General features: G+C 39.3%; 1 protein-coding gene across 1 annotated transcript; it reads right to left on the bottom strand.

The window, feature by feature from the left end:
- Nucleotides 1-1,205: 1,205 nt before the first annotated feature.
- Nucleotides 1,206-24,951, bottom strand: hsd17b12b (hydroxysteroid (17-beta) dehydrogenase 12b). Its single transcript, XM_030724515.1, has 11 exons — nt 24,627-24,951; nt 16,291-16,337; nt 14,514-14,589; nt 13,825-13,932; nt 13,455-13,519; nt 11,853-11,897; nt 10,788-10,822; nt 6,829-6,910; nt 6,095-6,160; nt 5,752-5,901; nt 1,206-2,380 (listed from the first exon to the last, which is right to left on the bottom strand). The coding sequence occupies exons 1-11, from the start codon at nt 24,802-24,804 to the stop codon at nt 2,273-2,275; spliced, it is 960 nt and encodes a 319-aa protein (XP_030580375.1). The 5' UTR covers nt 24,805-24,951; the 3' UTR covers nt 1,206-2,272.
- Between the last annotated feature and the right edge of the window lie 1,182 nt (nt 24,952-26,133).

Below are 26,133 nucleotides of genomic sequence, written 5' to 3' on the forward strand. Positions count from 1 at the left end.
AGAAACTGTTGGCATGGGAACCGGACAGTGATGTTTGGGAGGGAAGAGGCAGAACAGTGAAAAAGCAGCACGTTGGTAAGGACTGTGAAAATGACAAAAATGGTAAAAACAACTTAAGGAAGCCACGTGAGCTGGTTATTAGGATGGGGATGTACTTTCATTACACAAGAGTTTAGGGAGTTTTTACACTCAGTGTTTAGGTGTGATGGTATGTGACACAGATAGACAACACACATAGATTAACCAAAGACTGTGTTAAAAAGATTCTGAAATCACCAACTGATTTGTGAAACTGAATTTTTAGCATTATGATGTTGCAGTGTTGGCTTTCTGGAGCCAGACGTGACCATATTTAGACGTGATGGATTTGAAAATGATCAACTAACGCTAGCAAGCCTAGTAGGCAGGGTACATAGACTGTATGGTTACATCGCACAGACACCTGCTAATTAATGCAAAAAATCCACTGAGGAAACCTGCAGCTGCAGGACAGTGAACTACACAAAAAGGTAATACATGATAACCACAATTGAAAGGGCCACCTGTATGGGTATCATGCAGACTTGAAGCTTTAATAAAATTTTATTATTTTACTCTCTTCTTCTTTCTGCTGCTCCCTTTCAGGGGCTTCCTCTTTTCTTTCTGCCTGTCAGCTCCATGTTCAACAGCTTCTATCCAATATAGCCACTATCCCTCCTCTAAACATGTCCAAACCATCTCAGCCTCACCGCTATTTAAAATAATTAAAAAAAAAACAAAAAAAACATTTGGACAGTTCTCAAAGTGGGCATTCAGTTATCGAGACCAAACTTAGAACATGGTTTAAATCTCAGCATTTTAGCACAGCAATCAATAGGTGTTGACTCATGTTTGGAGGCCTCCTCAAGCGGCCATTTGAGGAACTGCAGTTTTTTGGCACTTGACGACTGTCCACTAAAAGTTAAAGAAAAAAGAAAAAAAACTAAAACTGTAACTGACCCCTACCAAGTCTTTTGACTTATATAGTTGAAAAATAAGCTAAAAGACACAAATAACACAATTCAAAATACGAGTTACAACAAAGTGACTGGACGTTAGTTGAAAAGCATTTTTATTGACATCTGCAACGACAGCACATCTTAATGTCATTTCGATTGCCCCAAACAAGTATGTGAAGTGAAATGAGAGACTACTACCATGTGAATTCAAAAAAAAAAAAAAAAAAAAAAAAAAAAATCACAAAAGGACGTCAAAGAAATGTCACATTTGATATTTTTTTCTGCTTCACTTCCTGTTTTAGTAAACGCAACAAAACAGGTGAAAAGATGGAGATAAATGTTGCCGTGACCCACTTACTGTCACACACACACAAAAAAAGCCACCCACTCATTTATCGTGGAATAAAATCTATTTTGGGAATTTAAAGAATTCAAAGCAGTGATGCTCGTTGTAGGAATGGCTCCAAAACTCAATTATGAACGTAAACAAGACACATTTTTAATATTCTAACATCACAACCTCTCCCTCTGTGCTGGCTATTCATTTACACTCTATTTTGTTATACACATGAAATGTAGTTTGGTTAAATTACACATGCGGCCCCTCCACTAACACATTAACACAGCAGAGAAACCAATTTAATTAACACACAAAAAAATAGGATGTACTTGAATGAGCTTGTGTTGCTTTTCAAAAGGAAGGTGTACAGCTGTGCATTTGTAAACTACACATATAAAACAACACAAGAACGACTTAAGGAAGTTAAGAATATCACAGTAGAAATGGTTGGAAAAATAAAGTTCTGCATTCGTACGTCTTGATAACTCACTAAGTGCTTTCAAAACAGTAAGTACCTCCAGTGTTTTATTAAGCAGCTTGAAGCTGGTCCACAAACTCACAGGAGGTTTGGAACAACAGACACGTCCAAATCTCTTAAATCTTCTCCTGTGGGCTTCATTTCTGATTACGGTTTGCAGACAGATGGTTAGTTTTCGCTGTTGGTTTTAGTTTTGATGTTAGTGTCCTATTCATTAAAGCTGTTCACTCCATAAAGAGCACCATTTTGTTCAATATTGTTTGCACAACTGCTTGGATTGAATACTTAGAACGTGCCCAGATACTGCCTCACATCATCTACAACTAGGAATATCAGAGGGAGGGGAAACTGAGATGTTGCCCAGAAACTGTCACATTTTCTCTGCTCGCTCCATGATGATGATGGTAGTCGGACGAGTCATTAACGCAGCTGGTCCCCTCTGTCTGCCTCTGCAGCTCCCGGCCTCCACCGATCCATCTATCCCTGCTTCTGCTTCTTGAGGTAACGAGCGCGCTGGGACAAGCCCATCCCCATCAAGTAACTGTTGAGGATCTTGGCTGGGAGCAGAGCTGTAGTCACCCAACCCTACAGAGGGAAATTACATGGTCAGCTGGTGGCATTTACAAATAACAGATTAGCATTCATTATTAATTTCCAACCCACAGGAGCAACAAATGTGGCAAGCACGTTTGTACAAAGAAAAATTCCAGTAATTGTGCCATTTTAATGCCTGTGCCCTTTTCAAATTATGCTTGAACTACACGCCTTTTAGTAGAACTCTTTATAATAGCTGCATTTTTTGCATATAGATCATAAAACCACATCAGCATTATGTAAATCTTTTCTCACTGATGTCAAAAGTTAAACAATCTAATGGTTTCTTTACAGCCAGCTGTAAAATACAGTCTCTCTCCTTTGATTCCACAGGTAAATTAATCTAATTTGCACATTTTTCTTATACATGATATACTAACAGCCAGCTCAAATTACAGTAATACAATTGTTTCTGCTTCCCTCACCTTTAAAGACAACAGTATCTCAGTGCTTTCAATTATGAGTAATTGTGTAATCTTATTTTATAATCAAGGAACACTTTAAGGAGAAAAAGCATTTCATAGACTTATAAACACATCCAAATAATTACCAGTAATTTCTCCTAACTCTTCTCTTCATTTTTCATGCTTCTTTACTTTAAAGCTGAAATTCTTTTTTTAAATTTAAGCTGGCATGATTAAATCCGAGGTGGCTGTAATAATGGACAGTCATAGTGTGGCTTTTTGTGTCGAGTTTAGGACACATTCACACTACGACCATCTGCAGTTGCCAGTGAGCGGCATGTACTGGACCTCCTCCACTGTGTGACAAAGGCAAACCTTCAACTTGTTTGAGGAGGATGGATGAGTTACAGAGAGTCCAGTCTGGTGAATACGTTGGTGAAAACTGATTGTGTTGATGTCGCTTTGAGGCGGTAAACAAGCGTGACGTCACTATAAGCAGGAGTTATAGGACTGGTACTGTATTTATTGCATTATGTACTGCTGTGTTATGTCAGTTTCTCTAATCATTTTCAATTTTAACAATGTGGCAAATCAATTTATTAGCACTCTGATTAGCTTTCCCTTGTTCACTCTCCCTTGTTTTCTAGTTAAGTGCCACCATGACGCTTCATGAAGTAATGACTCTGGTTAGTCACACTGGTTGGGGCAGTTTATAACAGCTGCATGTTTTTATCAAAAATACTGGTATTTGGCACCAGCGTATCAATAACTGTACTGCAAGAGGACGTAATATGATATACTGTGATACTGATATTGTGTCCCACTTAAAATATGGGGAAATGATAAGTAAGCTCCTAGTTGCACTCCTGACCAAACATGTCTCCTCTGGGCTTGGAGATTGTGGGCTCTTTTCTCTCGATTGTAGCCGGCGACCCAGCGTGCTGCCAGTGATGACACTTGACGTGAAAGTTGGACCAGTTCGATACAATTTGCTCTCTGAGTAAGTTCAAGGTCCATGGTGAAATGGTGAAACGGTAAATGCAAACCTGCAAATGGTCAGAACTTGACTTCCAGAGGGCAGCTGAAATGAAACAACCTTAAAGGGAATCCCAGCCAAGTGTAACTCAGGCACAGGCTTTGATTCTACAGACGCAATCTTTTTCACTGCACCTCACACAGGGGCTGAAGGCAGAAAAGAGCTGTGCCAAATTTATCTGATCCACAAAAGAAAAAGAAAAAATCTTCCCGGGATTAATGAAAGCTTACTTATGCTGATTAGAATTTATTGACCACCTGTATGCTCTTCATAGACCTTATACTTATTTATATGTACATCAATAAGCATGATCATTGAAATTCACATCACGCAGTTTGCAAGTGTACAGCACAGCAAGGAGGAACTGTACAGAGAAAATGACTGCTGCTCTCAGTGACCTCTGCTAAAATGAAGACACCTCCTGAAAAAGCGGAACTATGTTTGTGTTTCCATCTCATTTCTGATGCTCATTTCTCTGCAGAGTAATTGCAGACAATACTGAAAGGTAGTGGAGCATCCCACTCCATTATTTCAGAGGATGTTTACCTTTTGACAGATGCTTTAGCAACTGTTGACACAACATTAATTCAGTGAATGGAGATGAGCCTGTAGGAGGCTATTTTGTATAAAGTGAAACTGCAGCCTGATGGGGTTTCAGTCCTGTTGCTGTCACATACCTTGACTACCTGTAATACGACTCTCGCTTGTTCTGATGAGTGCTACGCTGCAGCAGATCCATTACTACTACAGCGAAGCCAGTTGTGTTAAAATAGCATCACTTTTATGTGCTCCAGCTGTGCTCCCCTATCCTTTACTGTCATTAAGACTACCATTTGCAGAGTAAAAACTGGCCTGTCGTGTAATTTTAAGTCGCAGCTAACTGAAGCTCTTTCACCAAAGCCTGAGTCACTGTCAGCGGCAGGTTTACTGTACGCACAAATGTCAAAGCAGCTGTAGCATGCCAACATTGTTAGTCATGGCTAGTTACTGCCAGGCATTAAGTGAAAAGCTAATCCATCTGCAGACACAGTGAGGTATTATACTGGGCAAAAGAAATAGATTTATTTAAGAATTGGTTGCACAAAAAAATGACTTAAGCCACCTAAAGGTGTTTTCACACCTATAGTTCATATACTTTAGTACAAGTCAGCCGATGAGTCTGCAAAGTTTTAGCTTTTTCTAGTTAACTACAAGCTAACCAAAATGGATCACTGCATTAGTATCTATCTGGACAATATTTCAGGCAAAATCTTCACAAACGACCCCCACCAAGAGGGAAATCAAGCCAAAATTGAAATGGACTGAACTCTAAAATGCTTTTTAGATGGTTCTATAGCAACACTCTGACTCTTGATAGCCAAACAGTCACAACGCTTCTGACCATAAAAGAAAAATATAAATAAATCTATCAAAAAAAAAACAAAAAACAAAAAAAACCTACTTGATTTAAATTTGTCCAGGGAGCAATGAAACCAGAACAGTAATGACATAATAGCTCCTCCAGCTCACGATGTTTTACAATTCACACATTACCGGTAGTCAAATGACAAATGACCCATTAGGTGATCATTGTGTGCAAGTTCCACTACAATCTGATCAATACTCTTAAGAGTACTGAGACAGACATCTCACCACAGCGTAACTTCACGGGTCCTTTAACTGGATGAGATAAAACAGCAGCAGCAGCGCAGAGGTGGAGAGGAAGGCGACACCAAAGGGGGGATTTTTGCATTAATGGGAACTTTATAATGAAACCACAGACTGCAATTTCTTCTGTTCAAGTAAGCTTGAAGGAGGTGAATATTTCAGTAGCAGTTGATTAAAGATGATACCAAAAGCTGTTTAAGTGAAAAGTTAAAAAATAAAACAGATTGCATGTACGGACAGTTCTCTGCTCTGATTTCTTACATATGAAGACTTACCATTATGGCATGGGGCAGGTAGCCATTGGTCTGGGTCTGTAGCCCCACAGTGTTGAGCTCAGATGCAACATAGCGCTCTGGGCTGGGCTTGTCCAGTGTGGCCCGTCGGATTTTACTCAGCTTGGTTGCAACAAAGAATGGCAAAACGCTCTGGAGAAAAGAAGGAACAAAAGGATTAGAAGTTACAATGTGTCAAGTCTCATAGCTTGATATCAACACAGCATTAGTTTACTTTTTTTTTAAGGTCTGAAATCCAACAAAGTTTGCATTAATATCTGTAATAACAGTTATGTCACAGTATACTATTATAAACACGTGTCCATAGCAGTGGTATAAACTTTACCTGAATGATGATCCCCTTACTCTTGTATTCAGCTTGCAGTCCTCGTGAAAAGTAGTCCACAAATGCCTACATGAAATAAAGGTGGTTTATTAAAACACAATCTTTAATTTCACCGGCAGCTGAAGCTGGCAAAAAGGTGACACCAAAAAGATCTTTTAAATTCTCAAAACCTATCAAAAACATGCTAAAAACAAAATCTATCAGTGACCTTTTCAGCGGTTCCAGAAGATGAAATAAACTGAAATCATCAATAAAACTGAGTGACAAACTCAGGATGCTGCATAGACTAATTTTAGCTGCTTATTTAAAACAGCAGCAAAGAGCGGTCTAACGCATTGATGGGACTCACAATTAAGACACCAGCAAATTAATCAGCTAAAACTGTGAGCAGCAGGCTGTTTTTAAGACAACAAATGCACATGAGACCGTGATAAAACATTATGATGCCACATGTTCCTATAAACATTTAATTGGTACACTACCTCAGGACCTGAGTTAGTCACTGACTCATTTATATTAAATAATTAAAAACAACAAAAATAAAGGCTCACTTCATCCCCTTTTCTAAATAAATGTTGGACAAACTTCTATCACCACCTTCAATAAATTATTAGTACGCTGGTCAATTAGAATAATTCATAAGATGAGATGAATTTCTCCTCAGTACATGGTAAGCTGAGTCCAACTTCAGTTAACACTTTATGAAAAGGTCATAAACCATGTACTGCAATTACCTTGGAGGCAGAATAGACAGTCAGAAGAGGAACAGGGTACATGCCACTGGCAGACGAGATGTTGAGGATGGCTCCCGTCTTCCTAGAAACAGCAAAATACGCCGAGGTTCTTTATAAAGAAATTATGAGTGAAAAGAAGCCTGTGCAACAAACACTTCAATCCCTGGGTAACAAAAGAATATGGTAGTATGTGTACTTTCATGCTGAGCCAAAACTGCTCTTGCTGTACATCAAAGCAGAGCTGGTAGATACAGATAAGATCAAAGATCTCATCAAGATACCTAAATGTTTACAATACGAGGAGAGTTTTGCTGCAGCCTGTGGTGCCCACACACACACACACACACACACACACACACACACACACACACACACACACATTTCATTTAAATAAGATGAAGGAATCGGCTTTCTATTCTAATGTCTAGCAGTTTGCGTGACCTATCCCTCGTGGAATTATTCAGCCACATTAGTCAACAGCAGCCTACGATTGAGCATGCAGCCCACCAGCTTCTAACAGCACGACACATTAACATTCACCAAGTGTGCCAGGACTTATTCGAGAATAGAAAATAAACCAATACATCTGAACGCAGCACCACATTTATTAGGATACATATGAGGATTATATCTATCATGATTTGGTTTTCCCTGTTACACACTTTGGAAAAAAAAAGTTTTCACATATCCATCATGGACATAAATGCAATTTTCTGTGAAATGATCTTCGTCCTGGGGCTGAATGACTGTATAACACACAGCTTTAAGAAGGCAGTTTAATTTTGCGACTCCGAAATAAACAAAGGGTCAAAATAAATACAACCCTAATTCCAAAAAAAAAGTTGAGACACTGTGTAAAATGTAAATGCAAACAGAATGCAACGATTTGCAAACATAGAAAACATATAGCATGTTTAAATTGAGAAGTTTACTATTTCATGAAAAAATATAGGCTCATTATGAATGTGATGGCAGCAACACATCTCAAAAAACTCAGACAAGGCCGTGTTTAACACTGTGGAGCATCCCCTCTTCTTTTATCACCAGTCTGTAAAAACCTGTAAACTCAGACCAGCTGCTGGACTTTGGGAGAGGCATGTTGTCCCACTCTTGTCTGATAGAGTTCTAGCTGCTCAATAGTCCTGGGTCTTCTCTGCTGTATTTTTCTTTTCATGATGAGTCAAATATCTTCAATTGGTGAAGGGTCTGGACTGCAGGCAGGCCAGTTCAGCAACACAAAGCAGTATGAAGTGTCGGGCTGAAATATGAAAGGGCTTCACTGAAAACAACACTGTCTGGAAGGGAGCATATGTTTGCTCCAAAACCTGTATATACCTTTCAGCAGTGATGGTGCAAGCTGCCAATTCCATAGGCACCGACGCACCCCCATACCATCAGAGATGCAGGTTTTTAAACTGAGCACTGATAAGAAGCTAGATGGTCCCTCATCTTTATTCCAGAGGATGCAGCGTCCATGTTTTCCAAATAGAACCTCAAATTTCCGTTTATCTGATCACAAACTAGTTGGGCCCAGAGAAGACAGTGATGTTTCTGGATCATGTTCACATACGACTTCTTGTTTGCATGTTAGAGGTTTAACCTGCATATGTGGGTGGCACAGCAAACTGTGTTCACAGACAGTGATTTCTGGAAGTGTTGCTGACCACATGCAGTGATTTCTATGACAGAATCACGCCTGTTAAATCCAGTGCTGCCTTAGGACATCCAATATTGATTTTAACCCTTTCCCTTGCACAGACATTTCTCCAGATTTGCAGAATCTTTTGATATTATGTATTGTAGATGATACGTTGAGGAACATTATTCTGAAATTGTTCCATAATTTGAAGCCAGATTTTTGCAGATCGGTGAACCTCTGCTCACCTTTACTTCTGAGAAACTCTGCCACTCTGAGATGCTCTTTTTAGGCCCGTTCTTTTTAATACCACTTACTTTTCAAGTATTTTGCTGCCCCCAATCACAACTTTTTTGAGATGTGTTGCTGCCATCATATTGAAAATTACTTCCTCAACTTAAACATTTAATCATATTTTGTTCTATTGTGAACAAAATATCAATTTAAAAGATTTGCAAGTGACTACATTCTGTTTTTATTTTTCATTTTACACAGCATCTCTTTTTGGAACTGGGGCTGTAAAAATATTAATTCAGTGATGCTGCTAAAACTTCGAAAATGTCTTAACTTGACAAGGCCAAGACCTCGTAAGTTCCTGTTAGCAGTAATGGTTGACTACAGCTCGTAGCTGCTCTTTACTAAGATTTAAAAAAAAAAGATTAGATCTGACAGCACTTACTAGATCGGCCAAAACACAGTAAAATGGGAAAGTAAAAGGAGCTCCATGCACATATGAGAAAGAGCATCACAGTTTTACAAAAGCTTTTCTTGGAGCAATTTCTAAGAACTATATAGTCCAAGATCATCAATTCTAAAAGCTGCATATGTACAAGCTAGTTGTTTGCTTAGTGTTTAAAAACTTAAATTGCCACATTAAGCTAAGAGGAAATTGGTTCAGACAGACAACTGCGACATTGAGACACAGGCCTGTCTCAGTGGTTTCTAGCAGCTGCTGAGGCAGCACTGTCACAGTTTTACATCTCTGTGGATTAAGAGGCTACAGTTCAACTAAAGGTTGTAGATGACTATATGCACAAGAAAACACCTGTTGGAGAAACATTTTACGGTCAGATGATATTTTTTATTTATTTATTTTTTTAAATTGAGTTGTTTTGCCACCATTACAACAATATATTTAAAAGAGTAAAACTGAGGCATTCAAGCTTAAGAAAACCGTATAAACTGTTAAGCATTGTGGTGGTGGTGGTAGAATCTTGCTGTGTGGCCGTTTTGCTGTTAGTGGAAATGGTACGTTACTTAGTAATAATGAAGGAGGCAGACTACCTCAGAATTCTTCAGCATTACCTCAAACCATTAGGACAAGCTTGGGCACAGCTGGCTGAAACACCCAGCTGTGCCCAAGCTTCCTATAACCCCCAGGACTATAAACCCAAACACAGTATAGCTCGCTGTGGAGTGGATAAAAGCGGCTGACACTAAGCTTTTGGGATGGTGTTTCCAAAGTACCAACCTCGTATCTATCAATGACATGGAAAGAAACTATTTCAACTGAACTCTACCAATGCTGCCAACAAAGGGTACTCAAATATCCAACCAGAAATATGCCAGAGGCTTCCTCAGGGCTCCCAAAAGTGTCTAGTCTAGATGCAACTTGCTAAGGGATGCTAACCAAATCTTAGTTGTGGTGTATATGTAATTTTGACCCAGTGCTGATTTCAGAAAACTCAAACTAAATTAAAACTCCATGCACATGAGTAGTAACAGACTCAAAGTGCTTTATACAACATTTCTTCATTCAGCCATTCACACACATTAATTCAAGCATTTTTGCTACATCTCAGTGCTTTCTGTCTAACACTCATTCACACTCCGACAAATGCATAGGGGCAACTCGGGGTACAGTATCTGACCAAGGATATTCTGGTATACAGACTGGAGCAGCCAGGGATCAAACCACCAACCTTCAGATTAATAGATGACCTGCTCTATCTCAGTTTTGGCTTTTGATAAATTTCTTCCTGTGTTTGTATACAAAAGACCTCAAGTAAGATCTTCTTCCATATCTAATTTTGTTGATTAAAAACAGTTTCCCAAGAATCCTGAACCTTAAAACTGATATTTTAAATGTCCGTTCACCACTAGCATAGAAATCCCAGTTGAATACTTCACGGGCAGCTCTGCTGGTTGGCAGATTCAGCACCCTGTTATGCAAGTCCACCATACCGGCCTCCCACGTATCTCACCAGGGGTTCACCCCATATCTCCATTAACTTCCAAAACAAGTGCATATCAATGATACAGGTTCACTGTTTTTAACCTTTTATAGCCTCACAGACACCAGTGATGTATAAACACAACTTACCTCTCCACCATTTGTGGTAAAACAAGACGTGTCATCTGGAAAAAGAAAACAATGATAATGGGGGGAAAAAAGGCAGAGAGAGAGAAAAGGTTAGAAGTGGGTGATGCAGAATAAAAGCATGAGACAGACAAAAAAGGCTATTGTTTGTGGGTTGTACGTGGAGGAGTTCATCCACATTCGTAAATGTGTGTGTTTGGGTGGGTGGTGTGTGAAGAGCTGGTCAGGGAAGCAAGAGAAAAGAAATGATAATGGTAGCAGAGGGAGCCGTTTAAAGAAATATTGAATAATATAAATTAAGTGTTAAGAGAGAGGGTGGACTGTAGCTGTTTCTCTGGGAACTGCTGAACATGGAGAACTGGGACGGAAGTGACTTATTGTGCTTTATGTCACTGTGTGTGTGTGTGTGTGTGTGTGTGTGTGTGTGTGTGTGTGTGTGTGTGTGTGTGTGTCTGTGTGTGTGTGTGTCTGTGTGTGTGTGTGTCTGTGTGTGTGTGTGTGTGTGTGTGTCTTCAGTGGTCTGTGGGACTACCTGACTGTGGATCTATCTAACCATCTTAACAATCTGAATCCACCTGAACAAATGTAATTACTCAGTCCACAGTCCAAACACCACAGGGAAATGTATGGCAAACATTTATAAAACAGGAGTCCATAGTGTGCAGGCTGGGATTGAGCCAGACATTTAAGATGAGCAGTCTGCAGCAGGTCTCCATGCTGACTATTAAAAAAAAAGGCACCATACAATTCTGTAACCACTACTAAATGTTGTTTTTAATTCTTTTAAACATGGCTGCCTTTAAGTAAAAACTGGAGGGAAAAAAATAAAAAAATCCATGCTCTCAAATCCCAAGTAGTTGTATTGAACCACACAAATTCAAAGCTGTAATTACTGCTAAAGGTGGCTCTACTAAGTATTAGCTTGCAGGCAGAAATACCTGCAGTGCAATCATGAAATTTCTTTAGTAGATTTAATTTGTTTTCACATTGATATTTTAAAGAGTTGTTTTTTTTTTTTTTCTGTTAAACTGTAAAAAAGCCTCATTACATAAATGCTGCAACACTCACCTGGCACACTGATGTTATGTTAATGTTGACCATGGTGTCTATGAACTGAAACAAGAACAAGAAGTGCATTAATATAAATGGTTACATTTTGCATTGGTGTAATTGTAAGTAGAATTGTAAATATTGCTGAGAACTGAAGTTCATTTTGTCAGTTTTAAGCATATTTGTGTTTTTAAAAAAAAGCCTTATTGTAATCTGACATGTTCTCAATTCTTCTGATTAAACTGTTTATTTATTGTTTCGCATAAGTTACACTAGCGTGTAATTTGCCTCTGTCACCTCATCAGACACGCTCACACAACAAACAATCTCATTGCTTCTGGTTCAGATCCAGCACTCTCTTGAAACAGGCCAAGTTTCTTTCAGAGGGGATGTTTCCTTTTCAGATGCACCCACCACTTGCTTGGCACAGTGTTACATTAGCAAACTTTTCCTGACAGATGACACACTTGGGCTGAAGGCTGTTGATATCCTTGATCTGGATAAATCCAAAAGACGGCTAAGCGTGCACGGTTCTTTCGACTGAAAGGTTTTGTTTTCTTTTTTTTTTAAATCTCTTTTCTATAGGTGGTAGGTTGTCTGCACTGGCGGTTAGTTATGCTTGCTCCACACAAGAAAGCAATTGCATCGAAAAATTTTGTTTTCCTCCTTGCTGTCACTCATGGCCTTTGGTGCGTCATGCTCTAAGAACTGCCACCATTCAGCAACTGCATACAGTGCTTGTTATGCAGTTGCACATTGGAACTGCACAAAAAAGCACTGTATGGCTGAGACAAAATCGCAAGCGGTGCAGCACGCCGTTTAGGAACCACTGCTGTAAACGATAATTTGATAGAGGAGAATTGTAAAAAATTTATTCTGTAATAGTAAAGGACTGTTCACATGGAAGAAATACTACTACACCTACTTTCAGGTAGAAATTCCTATGCAACACCCATTACTGACTTTATGACTTGCAAAGCTTAAAGACTTCATGAATAACAAATTTCATTTCTTCTATTTAACACTTTTAAGAGGCAGAATACTGCTCTGAGTGCAAAGCAGCCCACCTGTACTGATCTCCATTTAAGTGGAGTGAAACTGATCCAAACTGGACTGCTGTCTAACACAAGTGAACACACCTAATCTACATAACTTTAAACAGTAGTGCAAAATTTGGATATCCATCAATGCTAGAACAATTTACAGAAATGGAGTAGTGGGTCGATATATGCTGGGGAATGTGTCATCACTGCTGTGTTCATCCAAAACAATCATGGAAAATGTTTAAAATGCTGCATATTCTTCTTCTTTATAAGAATAAACTGAGCGCTTTACGCAACATGTCTCATTCACCCATTCATATACTCATTCATACAAGCACTTTTTTCCTACATCTAAGTGCTTTCTAGCTAACATTCACACTCCAATGAATGCATCGGGAGCAACTTGGGGTTCAGTATCTTGCCCAGGGATACTTTGGCATGCAGACTGAAGCAGCCAGGGATCGAACCACCAACTTCCTGATTAGTAGGTGACTTGCTCCAACTCCTGAGCTGCAGTCACACAATTATATTTATAATGTTAATGTCAACTACAATAACCATAAAACTTTGAACTTACAGTGTTAAGATTGGGGACGCTGAGGAAAAACTCTGGGTAAGAGTAGGAGATCCCAACATTGTTTACTGTCAACAAGAGGAAAAATGCCAGCATTGTGAATTTAAAGAAAAAAATTACAATTTTGATAAGTCAAATCTTTCAAAGAGATTACATGTTTTATGAATGGAGGACTGAGTCTGTCATTCCTCTTTTCCATCTTCAGAGGGCAGCAGAGGGCTTATAAATTAACCCTTCTGAATACATGAAAAACAGTGGATTTCACAGCATTCCAGATGTTTGCAGGCTGTCGTTGAGATCACATTTACCAGATCATGTGACCAGCTAATTAAAACTTGTGAAAAGTTAGCCTCAGCACCTACTGCAGTCTTACCCAATACTCCAATCTCCAGTCCTGCGAGTCCAGCTTCAATCTTGGAGTAGATGTCAACAGCACTGAAGTCTGCTTCAATTGTTTTTGTCTCCACACCACATTTACTGGCTGAGGGCAGAAGTATGCATTTTAATTTAGTATATATGAGAAACAATGAAATACACCAGAAAACAGCACTCACTCACATTTATGAATGACCAAATTGCTATCAAATAGTCACTTGGACAGGGAAGAGCAAAGTAAAGGATAACTTGTGATAAAACATAGAATTCACTTATATTATCTATACTTTTGTTATTGAGCTCTATTGTATTATCATGCAGGCTGTAAGATTTCAGGTTCAGGACAAATGAGGCTCTAAATGTGCCTTTGGAACATGGGTAGAGTTGATTTTCCTTGACTCTAAAGATGTTTTCACACAAACTCTAGATAATTTAAGGTGAATCAGGCTGAGATTCTGTCCTTAGCCGCCCTTTAGTGCACTTCAGACCATTCCCACTAGCAGGAAGCAGACTCACTAGCCATGAATACACAGCACTACTTCCAGCAGCTATTCTCACACTGACACAAATCTCCATGACACAGACATGACACGGATGAAGGTGCCTAAACAGAGGAATATTTAACTACATCCCAAATTTCACAGTGATGAAATTATTTTTGAAATAACAAACATGCATATATCTCACCAATCGCCTTGGATACATCATCCAGCTTCTCCTGAGAGCGGCTGATCAGCACGATGGCAAAGCCTCTGCGGGCAAGCTGCAAATACAACAAAAAACATGTCAACAAAGCAAACACCTGTGCACCACACAGATATCACAGCACACACAACTGCTCTAAAATCATCCTTTATATTTTGGAAGTGGGCTATCCTACATGAGGTAGCTATCCAAGCTGTCACTTTTAATTAATACTAAATTAATCTTGCAGATCTTGATCTGAATATACAAACTTGTGAAGAATGAGTTCAGATGAATAAGCACAAGTATTTACAGGCTTGTAGAAGTATATAAATACTATAAAGACAGAAACCAAATGAAACAAAGGAAATGAAAATATTAGAAATGTTTGCGGAAAATTATCCTATATTGCATATCTGTGAGGAAAAACAGTATGAACCTCTAGGATTAGCAGTAAATAAGAAGGTAAAATTAGAGGTAGGGAAGTTCAGGTTGGTGGAATGGTGTAACCAGAAAATCTATTTTTTTTATTAAAGTAGTGATCTCTCAAATCGATCTTTATAAAACATATTTGCTGAGCTGTAGCAAAACAGCAGCAATCACAGCAAAACAGATGCAATTTCTAGGAGGAGCTCAAGATAAGAGTTTGGACTCCACCAATCCACAGCCAGCCACACTTCAAATCGAGAAAGCCGTTTCTGTTCCCAGGAGCGGTCGACCAACAAATATCCCTACAAGAACAATGTGTGCCTTAGTTACAAAGCAACTAAATGCCTCTCTCATACGCTGTCTAATGTTCATACAGTCTAACATCAGTAGAACACTAAACAACAATGGTGTGCATGGCAGGGTCACAAGAAGAAAGTCACTGCACTCCAAAAACCCAACACTGCTGCCCGGATTCAGTTTCCTAAAAGATCAAACTAGCAAACCAGAAGGCTGTTTGAACAGAGCTTTGCAAGCAGATAAGAACAAAGAAAAACTTAATTGTGTGTACGAGAGTCATTATGTTTCAAGGAAAGAAAAGCACTACATTCGAGCATCGGAAGCTTATCCCATCTCTGAAACACCAGGGTTTAGGCCTGTCTTGCTGCATGTGAGCCACGACAGCTTGTCATCATTAATGGAACGATGAATTTTTTAATACAGCAGCAAATTCGAAAGTGCAATTCAAGGACATCCGTGAATGGAATCTCAAGAGAAAGTGGGTCACACAATACAGCAAGGCAAACTCTCTCCGAAAACTGGGCGCTCTACAAAAAAGAAAAAAAAAAAAGGAAAACATTTGAGGAATAAAGGTAATGTTTTGAATGGCCAAGTTCTGACCCTCATTCAACGATACTGCCCAACGGCCTGAAGCGAGCAGTTCACGTGAGGAAACCCGAGTTGAACGTGTTTTGAATGCTGAACTCAGCTACAGCCTTTCCAGACTGACGTGAAGGACTGATCAGCAGTTACTCTAAACATTTATTTGCAGTTATTGCCGCACAAGGGGGTCACACCAGATACTGAAAACAAAGGTACATTCTTTGCAACTTACGGATGTGTCATATTGGGTCATTTTCCTAAATAAACACATGTCAAAGCCTTATGTTTTTGTCTCATTTGTTTAATCTGGCTCTCTGTCACCTTTATTATTATTATTTCTGAAGGTTTTTCTCTGAACTGGATTCACAAGAAAATGAACCATCAAGTGCTGCATGTTTATAGAACCAGTATTACAGGAACAAACTGTTTCCAAGCACAACTTCATAACTCAACACTTCTGGGAGAATCTTACCTCTTCTGCATATGCTTTTCCAATACCATCTGTGGCTCCTGTCACAACTACAAACAGAGACTTAATTAGCACAAAAAATATATTAATATCATTCACAGCTTAATAAGACACTTTGTTTTTCCATATGCATTAGAAAATTCACAGTAGAAGTGAAAACTATATAGTTTCCATTAAACCCAATTGTACCCAGCAGGCTCTCCTGAGTAGTAAAGAAGTCTTCACCACACAATATACTTTCGTATTTATGAGCTGGAATTACCCATAGAATTGATCTGATACAGCAGAATGGCAAAACACATGAAAAAGTATCATAGACTAACACATTACCACTCAATCACATTAATCTCTGTGGACCACTGCTTTGACTTCTATTACAAGGAAGTATTACAAGCAAAATGCAGACTATACAGTACTTATACATGCAAAAAGAAATATGCGATGTAGCTAAAAGAATATATGGGCACCTAAATGTAACTGCCAGATCTCATCCCAGGACCAAATAAGAGCTTAATCTGCTTCTGCAACAACCTCTAAGGTTATAGAAGGTTTTGGAACTTAGATCCAGGGATTTGCTCCAATTCAGCCAAAAGAGCATCAGTGAAGTGCAGCCAACCAACTGATGCTCACAGGCAGCTTTTCCATTCATCCCAGAGATGTTGGAGGCCAGGAACGAGTCAGTCAAGTTCACTTAAACAAAAGAAAAATGATTTCTTAATGAACCTGACTTTATCTCAGGGCTCACCGTCCCTTTGAGGCAGGAAGGGGCTTTCCTCAACCTGTTGCCACACAGGTATAAGCATGCTATTAAACAGTACCCTACAGCAAGGTCCCTTACTGTAGAAGTATTGTAGCAGTTTAATTTATTGGAGCTAAGGAGCCTTTTCCAAACATGGAAATTCCCCAACCAAAATTATAACACCGTGTAAAAAGGGAATTCACATATTTTATCTATTCAGCAGTGAACTTGAGTCCGAAGGAACGTTCTAAAGGACTGTCCTGATGTGAAAGATTTCAGTGACCGACCACTTTACAATCAGAGCTGATTTGAAGCTTTAGATGTGCACTGTTAGTTTGAACACCTGAAGCCATTCTGCCTCTTCCAGTTTAGACCTGCTTTGTCTTTATTCTCCATGGTCTCATATCAAGATGAAGATGAAAGCCAAGTTTTAGCACAGCAAAAAACACTGCAGAAAACCTGAGCGGTACTACCCACCATAGATGAACAGCTAAAGAGTGCCACCTACAGGAACTTTATCAGCACAGAGATCTAATTCTAAGGATGACAGAATGCTTGACTGACAAGTGATCTCCAGAAAGCGCTGTGTATAAAGGCTAATTATGGCCAAGCTCAAAAAGCTGAAGTACAACAAAAAGATTAGCTCTTAAGGCCAAAGACTTGAATGAGGGTGTAGACAGGTGCAGCAAAGGACACAGTTGACAGGGAGCAGCTGAGGTGACTAAGGAGGACAAAAAGAGAGTGAGGGAGGGTGAGGGAAAGAGGTCCTCTCTGTCATCAGTGGCAGTCGAGCGAGCAGATGCCCTGGAACCGCCTGGCACAAACAGCAGCAGCAGCAGGACACTATTTTTAGCAATTCCCATCTTTCAGTAGCAACCATTCATCACACCTCTGGCTAAATATAACAAAAAGCGGATGGGGAGTTGCGTGGAGAGTCAAAGTGTTACAATATGTCCCTGTATGACCCACAAGGCCCTGCTTAGGGAGGAATACGCGCCTCATCTTTGTGTAAAATATTGTTCTCATGTTTCCAGAAAATATCTGTTATATTTTTATATTCTTGTTTTTTGTCATTTAGTTCCCCTTTTTGCATTAGACTTCTGGAAGTAAAGTGCACTTAAGATGAGAATGCTGCTGTGTGGGTCAGGTCAAACCACATCAGGGTGGTTGGGTGCACTGAGCAGTGCAGCCTCTAGGGCCTGCTAGCAGGGCTTTTAGGACGCTTAGGCTCATTAACTACTACATGAAAGGTGCACCAACATAAGTGCAGTCTGTTCAGAACAAACTTGAGTACCTGGGACCATTCATTCAACAAAAGATACGCATGTTACTGTTGAAAGACAATGGTCAAGAAAGCATTGTTAAAAAAAAAAAAGGGGGGGGGGGTATTATTTTGCCATTTGTAGTAATGCTGCCAGGCTCAGTGAAAGAAAATGTTTTAAACTAAAGAATGAAAAAGGTTCTGTTTCTCAATGCAATTCCAAAGCTTAAACAATACACACTATTAATGAGAATGCACACTTTGATGATTTAGCTTTCAAAACAAAGACAAAAAAGGGAGGAACTCGGCATTTCAAGCTAAAATTCAGTATCCATTGGGAACTGTTGGGACTATTCTTTGACTATTCTCAACAGTCTGTAGTTGTCATAGGCCTGTGATTCATTACCCTCATTTTTTAGAATATTTTCAGAACTATTTGATTGCTGTAGTATGATTTTACATGTTTCTTTGCATCTCACTGTACCACACAAATTTTAGTCGGCCTAGATGGGGTACTTAGTAACCATATGCTATATAAAAAAGGATGTACGTAGCCCCCACTTTAACATTTTGGAAGAATAGCATGGGAATCGCGCCTTTGGAGCCGGCCTCTAGTGGCCATCAGAAGAACTGCGGACCCTGTATTTTTCAGTCCTGCAGCTTGCTGCTTGTTAGTAAGGTGTCCTCCTTTTTTGTCATTTAATAGTGGTTGGGAAAGAGCCTCTGTGTTCTTTACAGCCTCCTAATGGTACATGTGGCACGGTAAACACAAGGGAAAATGTAGAATTTAACACAAGAAATAGTGCAGAAACAACTAGATTATTTTTTTAAATTGAATGACTCTTCAAAACTCATGACCATCCCAAGTGTGTGTATATTCTTACTGTAAAGACATCTTATATGTCAACAAGGATACATCGTGCGTAGAATGCATCAGCGCATGGACGCATGACACACACGTTAACTTTGCAATTACTTTCTACAGCAGGTTATCAGTTTTTTGAAACTCTCTCCTTATATTATCATTGAATGCAATGTCCTTATACCCATTTTTGGACTTGCCTTGGTTTCTGGTGTGCTCAGTGTGCCTTTAGATTCAATGAAGAGTTGCTGACATCAGCCATATAAGTTGCAGATTTTTGATTTTCTATTTACTGTTTCACTGAAAGCAAAGGACTGCTGAAATTCAATCTGCCTTCATAAGAGGATGAATCCTTGATTTTGATGTTTGGGCACAGCAACTTACGCATGTCTAATGGGAACCACTGCTGCAGTGTTCTTCAATGTGTACAAATTCAAATGTTGTCTGTGCTCTTTCTGGAATGTCTAATACAAATACTCCCTTAACAAAGTTTATTTTAAGCAAATATTTTACTATTTTGACAATACTCTTCAATTCTTCTCATACTCATCCATCCATCTATCTGCCCTTTGCTGTGCCCATTTTCCTCTTTGTGTGATTTTCTTGAGTGCAGATGATGCCGGGATGCCAAGCATCCTCTAGGGCTGCAGCAGAGCCAAACAGAAGGGAGGAGTAGAGGAGCGAAAGAGGAGAGAAAATGACAAACACGAGCACAGGGGATCCTGAGGGCAACTAAAAATAGCACAGAGAAAAGGAGAGGCGAGTGCAGGGGGAGTCTGGAGGCACAATGATGAGGGAAATGTAGACTGGGTTACTTTTAGTTGTTTTAAGAATGAACTGATTTGCAGTCAGAACAGAAAAAAAAAACTGAACATTTTACAGCTGAGTGCATGTTCCCTTCACTCAAATAAAACAAGGTCTATTTTAGGAACTGCCGTCTGTGGCAAATCTAGGTTAGACTGGCTGTGTGTTCCGATGATGGTGCTACTCTATGTACAACACTGGGGTGTAGGATTTGATAGCCAATATAATATGATTGCAGGACACCTTTCAGGTATCAGGACTACAGCAGTTTTGTTGTAATGTCTGTAACAAAAGGTAAACATAATAATTTCCCAACAAAGAGACTACACATAAGTAAAGGCAGCACCCAGTGTTCACTCTGATTTTAATGCCTCAATTTAAGAATTTTCGAAGTCAACCATCTTGGTTTTTAGGAGCCAGAAGTGACAATTTTGAGACAAGAGGGTGGGGTGCTAAGATACCAGATAACAAGCTGGGTTAGCATGATGCATGAATACATGGATCCAACCTGTCTTGCTAGAGGTGAAAGTGTTTTCTTGGCACCCTTTGTGGGCTTAATACCAATCAATCAGTATGAATCCCACAGCCAATTTCAGGATAGTTACTAACCATGCGTAACCCTGTATGGGCACAATTTATCCATGTTTTTAGGGCTACTTCCAGCAGGGTAACGCACCATATCATAAACCAAAAGTCAAATGGGTTTATAAACATGAGAATGAGTTCAGTAGACTTCAGGGACCTCCCCAGTTGCTGGATATGAATCCAGCAGAATACCTTTGGGTTGTGGTATGACAGTTTGTAGCATAAAAGTGCAATTTACAAATCTGCACAAATTAGGAGCTGAATCAACGTGGAGCAAAACCTCTGCCTGCAGATCAGAGTAAGGTACCTACAAGCCAATCACCATTAAACAACAAAAAATTAGAAGAAGAAGGTGCTACTGAGTCTGTGTAGGTTCTTCTCAGTCATCCAGGTCATAGTAGTCACTGGAGCTTGAAGAAAAAAAAAAAAAGGCAACCCCAGTTTGGGGTGGGAATCAATCTTTGAAAAATAGCATTTTTGCTTGAAATGTCCATCCCTAGCTCATCTCAGTATTATGTTTCTAATAAAGTGCTCAGTAAGTGTATATCAGGGTCATGCAATATATTAAGGCAGCTGGATTTTTATAAGTCATTGTCTCAGATAACATTTGATTAGGAAACCAGCACAACGGCTCTATGCATTACTATTATAGCTTCCCTTTTCCCTCTCCCTCGCCATCTCTGACGCTCTCGCTCTCTCAAACTCACACACCAGTGAAATGTGAGCACCACTGAACCAGAATCGTGAGGATCCTGCGTCTCATGTGGAGCTAATTTATGAATGGCTGTGGTCCCGTTATATAATCAGGCCATCCTCTCAATCAAGTCCACTTCAGTGAGAGAAAGTTTGTGAATGAAAGTAGTAGCCGAGGCTAACGGGCTCCTTTGCCTCATTGCATATTCTGAATCATTTTGCATCTGTAATCCAAAAATAAAAACCCCTTCCGCGTTTCCATTTTTAGCTGTGCACAAAAAAAAAAGATCAAAGGCACCGTCAGTTCACATCCCCCAAACATTTGGCTCCTCTCTAACACACTGATGTGACTGGGACTGCACAGGCTGAGAAAGATTTAAAAGTCCTTCAATTTTAACAGTGACTCTAGATTGATAGAATTGCTAACAAAGTGTGGCGCCAAGGTCTAGGGCTGCAACTATCGATTATTTTAGTAGCAGAGTATTCTATCGATTATTCCATAGATTAATCGGATAAGAAATACTTTTTTCATATTAACAGTTCATCTGGATATTTTAACTTCTGTACTGCAGTTTTTCGCTGTGTGAAACAAACAGTGGTGGATGAAGCAGCCACAAAGTTCTCTGTTCTTCATGTTGCTGATCAGGTGGTTGATGAAGGGCCTCCAGCTGTTTCCCTGTAAAGGTTTAATGGTGGTTACAGGAAAAAAAAAGTTTCTATTTTGGACGCTAGAAAAACATTTCCTTTCACTCCACCTGAGCGCACGGTCTCTATAGTGGCTCCGCCCCTTTGCGCTTGTGCAGACAGACTGCACATAAAACAGCTGTCTGCTGCTGTTGTGTTATCAGTGCATTTGTTGAAAAACTGGTGTCTGCATGAACGTAATGTTGTAATGCTTTATACAAGCGTTCTCCTAAATACGTTTCTAGTGAAGTTCTATTTTTAATCACTAATCAGGGAATAAAGTCTAAAAAATATTTTGACGGGGGCGGGGCTTCCGGAGCTACAGCTTAAGTACAGAAAAAAAATAACAGCTGAAATTCTCAGCACAGCGAGCACAACACACAAACACGGCAGAGAGCAGTGCAGCTGTGGAAAAACATGTCAGTGATGATCCACTTAGTGTTAAAGGGAATCCGTCACAGCGAGGCAGGAGGGTTTTTTTTTTTCTTTTTCCCCTAATGCCCGATCCACACTCCAGTACAGTAGGTGGCGGTAATGCAGCTCTAAGCTGATTTGCCAACCACCATTAAACCCACAAGAAGACAATGAAGGAGAATTTTAATGCTGCTTAATGCGGGTGAAACGCTCCACTTACACAGAGACACCTGAGCGCTACAGAGTTTAAACGAAGCATCAAATTCACTTCGAGGATTTTATTTTTTCTTTTTAATAATCGAATTACTCAAGTTACTTGAGTAATTGTTGCAGCCCTACAAGTGTCCAAATAAAAAGATAAATATGCATTCAAAAGACTGCATAAATAATATTTCTATATTCTATGCTTACTAAGCATTTTAATTTCAGTTTTAGATTTTCACTGACATTTCCTACTTTTCTTTAAACTCCAACAGGCTCTGGGCTCTTCTAAACTTCTAAGACCTGTGGGCTGCCAACTTTGATGTTAACATGTGAACTTTGTACACCAGACCTGCCAACACTGAGGCAATCCCAACACCCCAGTGTGTTCAAATTTCAAGGTTCAATCAGTGAGCAGGCAGGACAGATGGACAGCATTCAATCTGATTTGATAATCCTCTCGAGCCATAATCCAATGATAAGACTTACAACAGTTTTACAACTGATGACAAAAAGGCTGCTCATTCCTTCCCCATTATTTAGTTCTTGCAACAAAAACAGGTGTCACAAATTATAGCTGTAATTTTCTGCTGCTTCAGTGGGGAAGTGTTAGCGTGTAACAAGAATGTACTGAAGCAATATGGGAAGACTGCATACGTCACAATCACCCCACCAGTGAGAAACATTAAACAGAGCGGCTGCAGCTGTGACACCGTGCAACAGCCACAGCGTGAGACAGTCATGATGGTTTCAAGAACAGGACAGTTCATTAAAGAGAACAATGTGTGCTTGCAGCCTGCTGTACATTGTGCAGCCACTTTGTTAGGTGCACCATTACAGCCCAGTGCAATCCGGTTTAACCTAAAAAATATAAACCACAGAGGCACGAGGTGTGATCGAAAACGTTACACTGCTGCAAAAGCCAGTATGTGCTTTGAATATCCTACAGTGAAGCACTGTACTACTTTCTGTGCAACTGTTACATTGTATTTTGCTTTTCTGTTTTGCTCCCTGGAAATCCTGATCTGAACTTTTGCAGTGTGGTTAGATCTTCTCCACAGTGTCATAATGCAGACATCTCAGGACGAAAGCTGCACGAGGGCTTTTGTTTTATATTATCACACAATATCATGTGCCACACTTCAGGTCATTTGTGCTGAATATTCTCCCTAAGACGCCTCAGGATCTTACAGGAGAACTTGCAAAATTAAAAATAAAAGAACTGAAAAAATAAATAAATAAAGCGGTGAGACCTTCACAGACTGGTGCAAAAGTAGCAGGAGGGACCACACGAACACTTGGCCTCACCTTACACAGAGCCTCATCTAATGTTCTTCCTCAGCGCAGTTCTTCTCACCGGTTAACCATGTTGTTCACTGGTATGTTATCTGCGGCTGGTGATCTGATAATCTCAGTCAAGTAAGATTTGTGAGCGCATATAAGACCTTAACTAAGTTCAACTGGAAACTAGAGATCCACAGATCCCATATATGGATCAGATATCATTTCAATCAAAAAGACGGACCAGGTATCAGACCAATTAATTAGGTTAATCTACTCTATTCAGTTAAGTATTGTTCTGTTTACAACACCACGCAGAGGATTTTTTTTCCCCCTCTCTAATTTCAAACTGTGCTTAAGTAAGTTGCCATGACTGACAAGTTAAACAGAATAAAGTTGAACTGTTTAATTCTATGAAAAAGGGAAAAGCAACAGAAAACATAAAGAAGAACGCCCACAAGATCATTTTACAAAAAGATGTCCATGCACTCAATTATACATTAGAAAAAAGAAGCTAAGCTTTATATTTTCTAGGCTGGAACCATTTAAAAAGATGTGCTTCTCAATTGAAGATCTGTTTTTTCCCTCCAGTTTAATTTTAAAGAAAGAAAGAAAGGCTCCTTAGCCCAATGACAGAACAGAGCCTCCTCACCATTACTACTGAGACTACTGTTTAATTTTTCTCTTACTTTTTAGACTATATGGACTGAGTGCAGTATCTTATTTAATTGTACTTGAGACATTTTAAACAATCTTTTAACTTAATAATAAAAGTTTAATGACATAACCGGTAGTGCCCCCGTTTAGTTTCTCACCTGCCCACTTTCCTAGTTTGGCGGGGGACACGAGCCGTCCGTTGCCCAGCACCCACACCCTGAACCCGGACAGCAGTCGGTACACGGAGCACAGGGACAGCCAGGCCGCGGTGAGAGCACCGAGCCAGAACAGCGGCGCCTCCACGGCCCGAAACACGGCTTCTCCGCTGAACGACATAACTGCACCGCACAGTCCTGTGTCTGCACTACGTAGATATGCTAGTGCCCGGATTTATAATGTCTTTCTTAACGTAATAACAAATGCTCAAAGTGCAAATGCATGCGTCAGCCTGGACCCCTCCTCTGTAAGACACTTCCGCTTCAGTGTTTGCCTGCCTGTTGATTGGCCCGTTTTTCTTCTTCTGTTTCTTTTACTGTTTTAAAAGCGTGTCGAAATAACTCGTTACTACCACCTACTGTTCCAGCACAGGCTGTCATCGGTCTCTCACTAGTCCAGTATTTTGAAACGAATAAAATATACGTGTAAATATGTGATATAGCAATTTAATATATTACCTCTTATGTTGGCATAAAATAATTATAATTATAATAATAATAAAGTATAATATTTCAAGTTTGAAGCATTACAACAGTTTAGAGATTTACTGACTTGGAAATATGACATCAGTTTCTCCTTTTACATCCCCCTAATGTTTTTAATATTATACGTGTGACCCCTCATCTCTTAATATTGTAAACTTTGTAGAGTCTTAACTCTAACACTCATTTATCCTCGATCTTCTTTGCCTTCATTAATTAAAAAACTGAAACTTTTTTTTCCCACCCACACATGATGATACTAATACTTTAGTACACCTTCAGGATTACACACTGTACCATCCTTGTATTTTTACACATTTTTTAATTTGTTTTCGTAATAGCTGTACATACATTTGTATACATTTTCCATGTGTCACTTTGAACAATTTTTTTTTTAGCCATGGGCTGAACATGCTTGTATGTTCTATTAATTGCTCAAATCTGTCTTTCTTTTAAATTTATTTCTGTATTTTCTGTTAGTTCTGTATTTTCTATAAGTACTCCAAATGTGCGGCTCATGTTTATAAGCTACATGGGGGTGGGGATACTTGACTCTTTCTATTGTTATAGATGTTAATGTTTAATGTTCTCTCAGCTTAAGACTACATATGGACACGTGCTGTACATATTGTTACATCCACTGGCAGCACTTTAAAATGTGTTCATTATGGTGTATTGATTACACCACAGAATGCTTTAATGGCCACGGTTATCTGATCAGTTTTCAGTAGTTAAAGACAATTAATCTTTGTATTTTTCTAATGTATGTTGTCATATTTTTTTTTGAAATAGTAGATTTAAAATGCAATATTAAATGCCCATTTCAATTTTACAGCCCATGTGTATTCTTTTTCCTGTCTGATTTTATAAAAATGCTTACATTTTATCATTACCCTTGCTTTGGTCTGTGTTTTACTGTTTTAAATGGAAATATGTCATGAAGAGTAGGGCTTACATATTTGCAAGA

This window comes from Archocentrus centrarchus, chromosome 3, assembly GCF_007364275.1.
Source record: "Archocentrus centrarchus isolate MPI-CPG fArcCen1 chromosome 3, fArcCen1, whole genome shotgun sequence".
In the NCBI taxonomy this organism is placed as follows: Eukaryota; Metazoa; Chordata; class Actinopteri; order Cichliformes; family Cichlidae; genus Archocentrus; species Archocentrus centrarchus.